Source organism: Rhinoderma darwinii, chromosome 5, assembly GCF_050947455.1.
Source record: "Rhinoderma darwinii isolate aRhiDar2 chromosome 5, aRhiDar2.hap1, whole genome shotgun sequence".
In the NCBI taxonomy this organism is placed as follows: Eukaryota; Metazoa; Chordata; class Amphibia; order Anura; family Rhinodermatidae; genus Rhinoderma; species Rhinoderma darwinii.
Genome location: NC_134691.1, coordinates 156776458 through 156783102, shown reverse-complemented (window position 1 = coordinate 156783102; position 6645 = coordinate 156776458). Strand labels below are relative to the sequence as shown.

Below are 6645 nucleotides of genomic sequence, written 5' to 3'. Positions count from 1 at the left end.
ACATCAATATGTTTATTATCCATGTTCTGTGACCTCCCTTGCTCTATGACATCACTGTGCACATTATCCCTATATTATGACAACACAGTATGCAATAACTTTCTTTTGATTTCATAGAGTATTCTCAATGTACTATGACATTGCTGTGTGCATAATTCCTATACTGTGACATCACTGTGATGATTATTCTTGTGTTGCTACTTCACATTGGTCATTACATATGTGCTGTGACATCACGATTTTCATGATCTTTGTACAGAGATATCAATGATTTGCAACATCAATGTATTTATTATACATTTAGTCCCCATGCACACGACCATAAAAAACCTCAGTTTTTGCGGACCGTAATTGCGGTCCGCAAAAACGGACCCATTCACTTCCATTGAACACGGACACCTTTCCGTATCGCTACGGATGAGTGTCCGTTCCGCAGAACTGTGCCGGGAGTTAGGCCCCATGCACACGACCGTGCCCGCAATCACGGCCGGCCACCGACTGACAGCCGCATTTTCGGGCCGTGCTCCCATACAAAGTATGGGAGCACGGCCCGCAAAATGCAAAAGAACGGACATGTTCCATAATTCCCGGAACATTTCCACGGCACGGACACCCTTCCGTAGTGCTACGGAAAGGTGTCAGCGTTCAATGAAAGTGAATGGCTCCGTTTTTGCGGACCGCAATTGCGGTCCGCAAAAACGGTGGTTTTTTTGATGGTCGTGTGCATGGGGCCTTATGGAGCATGTCCGTTCTTGGTCCGCAATTGCGGCACAGACTCCTCCATAGAAGTCTATGGGGGTAGCCAAAATTGCGGATGGCTACGGAGGTGCGTCCGCAAATACGGATAGCCATCCGCAAATACAGAAGTGTTGCTAAGCGACACAAAGGGGATTTCCCATCAACCAGACCTCTTTTTTTTGCGGATCCGTTCAGCAGAAATGGGTACGTTGCTGATGATTTGCTGACGACTATAAAGCAATACGGAACCGTATTTGCGGTCAGTATTTGCGGATACGGTCGTGTGCATGAGGCCTTACTGTGATAAATATTCCTATAATATTATCCATGTTCTTTGACATAACTGTAAGGATTATTCCGGTGCACGGTGTGCATTTTCAGAGGAGTATGTATATTATGTGTAGAAGTTGCAGTCTTACTTGGGAAATGGTGCCTGAAGTAGAAAAACAGTTGCTCTGCGACATAAGAGAATATAATTTCATCATGGCATAGAAATGTTATGCCTCTGAATACAGAAACCCTCAAAAAGATATAATAAAATCACCATGGGGAAACTTACTAGCAGCTTTACACCACTTTTGTGGTGTCAAAAAGTCACAAGATATGGCGCACGCAATATTTGGGACTTATATACTTGTCTCATCACTTTTCAAAGGTATAGAGGCATGGGGTGTGGGTATGAAAAGCCAGTCTAAGTAAGCCTCCCCAAAGCTTGTGTTTTATGAGAATATTTCCACTGTTACATGAAGTGATTCCACAGCCTGTGTCACAAAGCATGCCCACAACATTCTGCCAAAGAAGTCAATACGTTATTTTCTGACCTTTGTCAAACTGCCTGCTGTAAAGCAAAGCTTAAACTGCTGTTTACATCTATAGAGAAGTACTACACAATGTATTGGCTAAAGGCCATAATGGAATGTAATATGATGACACTGCAATAACAAAAAGACTGCAACAAAATATTTCATAATTGTGACTTTATTTTCATTCCAAAAAGAGACAAAGAGAAAAATATTCCCATAGAACTATAGTCCATTTGTTTAATCATACAGTAACTTAAATAAATGTATTTCATATGAGGATTTCATCTGATCGGACTAGTGTAAGCATTTGCCTTGGTCATTTATGGCTGTTGGTTATAACATCAGAGATGGCCCTGGTTGTATACTGTTAATTTACTCTTTTATGATAGGAAAGAGTTTTACATATGTCCAACCTACTCTCCTGCTGAAGCCTTACGCCTTTAAATAAATAAAACAACCACACACAAGTTACATAGTTAATGGATTAGTTAAAAAATAATGCAGGCAAATAATCTTTGTATCAGTTGAGAAATGCAAGAGCGTAAAGCCGCCGTACACGTAGCGATGTGTGCTGCACGTCCAAAAACCGCATTGCAAAACAGCCACAATACAAGGTAAAGCCGCAGCTGATTTGCCGCACGGTTCTTGGCCATGCAGCTCACAACTGCTATGTGTACGGCAGAATTCGAGCAGTGGACCGATGCATCAACCATCCAATAGATTATGGCGATATTTCTGGTTTCCTGAAGATTCGATGATCAGTTTGTCAGTGGTATATAGGTGGCCAATAGTAACCTGCAATTCAAGAGAGGGACTAGGTCATAATTTCATAAATCAAAACCAGAGAATAAATACATGTGTATTGGGGGAAAAGTAGTCTTGTTTCCCAAAGCAACCAGTCCATATTTTATTCTAACAGTACAGTTTAGAAAATGAAGATTGCATGCATTACAAGGCCACATTTTCTCTTTGAGACATGGTGACCTATGTTCTCCTGCCGCCTTCAACTATCCAGTAGTTGTCTCATGCTGTGGAAACCAGAACTCATAACTGCAGATTAAGGCCGCATTCAGACGGAAGTATTTTGGCCAGTATTTTGCATCAGTATGTGAAAGCCAAAACCAAGAGTGGGTCCAAAACACGAAAGAGGTACAAATCTTTCCATTATACTTTTTCTCTGTTTATGCTTCACTCCTGTTTTTTACTTCCAAATACTGATGCAAAATATTGACCAAAATAGTGCCGCGTGAAAGCGGCAAGTTCACCATGCTTAAGTATAAACATTTTCAGGGCTCCCACTTTGTAATATATAAACTATCAATCTATCTCATATCTATCTATCAATCTATCTCATATCTATCTATCAATCTATCTCATATCTATCTCATATCTATCTCAAATCTCTCTATCTCAAATCTATCTATCTCAAATCTATCTATCTCAAATCTATCTATCTCAAATCTATCTATCTCAAATCTATCTATCTCAAATCTATCTATCTCAAATCTATCTATCTCAAATCTATCTATCTCAAATCTATCTATCTCAAATCTATCTATCAAATCAATCAACCAATCTAGTGATGTCATGTATGCTGCTATAAAGACAGAACTCATCAGCTCTTGGGATCTACATCTAAACAATATCATATGTTATAGTGTGATCACATACATCACGTTATATAACGTGTCAAGTGTGAACAGTAAAGGGGCACCCTCCACTGATACCAAGTTTTCTTCCCTTGTAAAAACCATTGAAAAAGCACTTGCTCATGCTGTATACATAAAAGGATGTAATTGTGAATACAGACCATAGAATCAATGCATTTTGTGAACAGACATACTGCAATGACATAAAATATAGTCTAGCCCTTGGATAAAAAGCATCTCTTAACTGTAAGAAGACAATACGTAGGTGCACTATGATGTCCACCATATATTGAGTAGATCGCTAAATTCATATATATATATATATATATATATATAGAAAAAGCAAAATAGAAGCAGCACCGTAATTTAAAGTATCGGGTGCACAGGTTCCTGTTCAGACACTCGACCAGTGTCCCAAATGGCCAGCAACAATTCCAAAAGACAAGACAGCACTCCAAATTCAGTGATAGATAGGATCACTTTTATTCACCTCTACACACATATATATATATACATATATATATATATATATATATATATATATACACACACACACACACACACACACACACACACACACACACAGTGAAGGAAATAAGTATTTGATCCCTTGCTGATTTTGTAAGTTTGCCCACTGTCAAAGACATGAACAGTCTAGAATTTTTAGGCTAGGTTAATTTTACCAGTGAGAGATAGAATATATTTAAAAAAAAACTGAAAATCACATGGTCAAAATTATATACATTTATTTGCATTGTGCACAGACAAATAAGTATTTGATCCCTTTGGCAAACAAGACTTAATACTAGGTGGCAAAACCCTTGTTGGCAAGCACAGCAGTCAGACGTTTTTTGTAGTTGATGATGAGGTTTGCACACATGTTAGATGGAATTTTGGCCCACTCCTCTTTGCAGATCATCTGTAAATCATTAAGATTTCGAGGCTGTCGCTTGGCAACTCGGATCTTCAGCTCCCTCCATAAGTTTTCGATGGGATTAAGGTCTGGAGACTGGCTAGGCCACTCCATGACCTTAATGTGCTTCTTTTTGAGCCACTCCTTTGTTGCCTTGGCTGTATGTTTCGAGTCATTGTCGTGCTGGAAGACCCAACCAAGAGCCATTTTTAATGTCCTGGTGGAGGGAAGTAGGTTGTCACTCAGGATTTGACGGTACATGGCTCCATCCATTTTCCCATTGATGCGGTGAAGTAGGCCTGTGCCCTTAGCAGAGAAACGCCCCCAAAACATAATGTTTCCACCTCCATGCTTGACAGTGGGGACGGTGTTCTTTGGGTCATAGGCAGCATTTCTCTTCCTCCAAACACGGCGAGTAGAGTTAATGCCAAAGAGCTAAATTTTAGTTTCATCTGACCACAGCACCTTCTTCCAATCACTCTCAGAATCATCCAGATGTTCATTTGCAAACTTCAGACGGGCCTGTACATGTGCCTTCTTGAGCAGGGGGACCTTGCGGGCACTGCAGGATTTTAATCCATTACGGCGTAATGTGTTACCAATGGTTTTCTTGGTGACTGTGGTCCCAGCTGCCTTGAGATCATTAACAAGTTCCCCCCGTGTAGTTTTCGGCTGAGCTCTCACCTTCCTCAGGATCAAGGATACCCCACGAGGTGAGATTTTGCATGGAGCCCCAGATCGATGTAGATTGACAGTCATTTTGTATGTCTTCCATTTTCTTACTATTGCACCAACAGTTGTCTCCTTCTCACCCAGCGTCTTACTTATGGTTTTGTAGCCCATTCCAGCCTTGTGCAGGTCTATGATCTTGTCCCTGACATCCTTAGAAAGCTCTTTGGTCTTGCCCATATTGTAGGGGTTAGACTCAGACTGATTAATTGAGTCTGTGGACAGGAGTCTTTTATACAGGTGACCATGTAAGACAGCTGTCTTTAATGCAGGCACCAAGTTGATTTGGAGCATGTAACTGGTCTGGAGGAGGCTGAACTCTTAATGGTTGGTAGGGGATCAAATACTTATTTCTCAGTGCACAATGCAAATAAATATATATAATTTTGACTATGTGATTTTCTGTTTTTTTAAAAATATAATCTATCTCTTACTGGTAAAATTAACCTAGCCTAAAAATTCTAGACTGTTCATGTCTTTGACAGTGGGCAAACTTACAAAATCAGCAAGGGATCAAATACTTATTTCCTTCACAGTATATATATGTCACATGCAATACACATCAACATGTTATTTGTAAGAGAGCCATTGATTGACCGGTTCACTGGCATCACGTTAGGTCACCTTGTACAGTACGTTATTTGTCATACAGCATAAGTCTCTTTACAAAAATCACCCATCTTATCGAAGTATCAGAATAAATGACATAACAGCAAATCTGTAGATGTAATGAGGTTATCGACCTTTATGGGGGACAGCGGGCAACAAACCCATGTGAACTAGAACCAATGGTCTTATCTCATGGCAGGCTGTGCTAGTTCTCCACCATGGACATGTATTGTATGTCTTTCCGTAAGAATACATCTGCTCCCCAGAAAACGCATCCATTTCCTCAATGGAATGGTTTCTGCCCTGATGGTTGCCTGCATTTGTAATAAGAGCGGAGAAGAGGAAGCAACATTTACTGGCGCTGCTCGATGGTTTCTAATAAAGGAGACATATGTTTTTCGTGTTTACATGGAACGTCATTCATTCCCATTCACACAAAATGTTGACTACTGCGTCATTTAAGAAACAGAATATCCGGTTTGTTTTTTGTGTGCGCCATAAACCCTCCCTTCAAATTGAAATATAGGGTAAAATGTTTATGCAAATAACCTTGGGGCAGATTAACTAATAGTGTCTAAGTTTTAGACAGCTGAAACTTAGACAAGGCAGTAGAGCAAATGCGCCAAATTTATGAAAGTGCTGCCCGCTGTATGATTCATCTACTGTAACTAGCTGGACACTTTTCTTTTCCATATTCCACCTATTAGATGGCTTAGTTTACGCCTCTATGTTGAGTGTGTAGGAAAAAAAGTGTCTAAAACAGTTAATATGCGTACATTTGGTGCACAGCATGTATGCCAGAATTCTTGGCGCAATTTAAATAGTAAACCTGTCCCACTGTGTCACGTTTTTCCATGTAGTGCCAATGTGTAGTGTTTATTAGCAACAATTCTAGACACAGGCCCGTGTGTGTGTGTGTGTGTGTGTGTGTGTGTGTGTGTGTGTGTGTGTGTGTGTGTGTATAAAATTTCACAGTAGTCATTGCAGGCAGTTTACACAAAGAACCCATATAATCTCCACTAAAGTAAAGACTGCATGTGATTTTCTTTAAAAACAACAAAAAAAAACCCACTTTCTTTTGCCAGACTAAATATATTTGTATGTAAGTTTACAAAAAGAGCAGATCACCACTCCTGGCTGACCGCCATGTTCCAGAGGTCAATTTCTCAACATTTTCATAACAGTTCAGTCACCAAAAACAAAC

The 6645-nt window shown here is 39.9% G+C and overlaps 1 protein-coding gene across 1 annotated transcript in view; it reads right to left on the bottom strand.

The window, feature by feature from the left end:
- Positions 1-1700: 1700 nt before the first annotated feature.
- Positions 1701-6645, bottom strand: part of LYRM4 (LYR motif containing 4) — a 112958-nt gene continuing 108013 nt past the window's right edge. Inside the window, exon 4 of the mRNA XM_075826673.1 lies at positions 1701-2336. Within this exon, the coding sequence (XP_075682788.1) occupies positions 2247-2336 (90 nt within the window). The 3' untranslated portion in view covers positions 1701-2246. The remainder of the gene's footprint in view (positions 2337-6645) is intronic.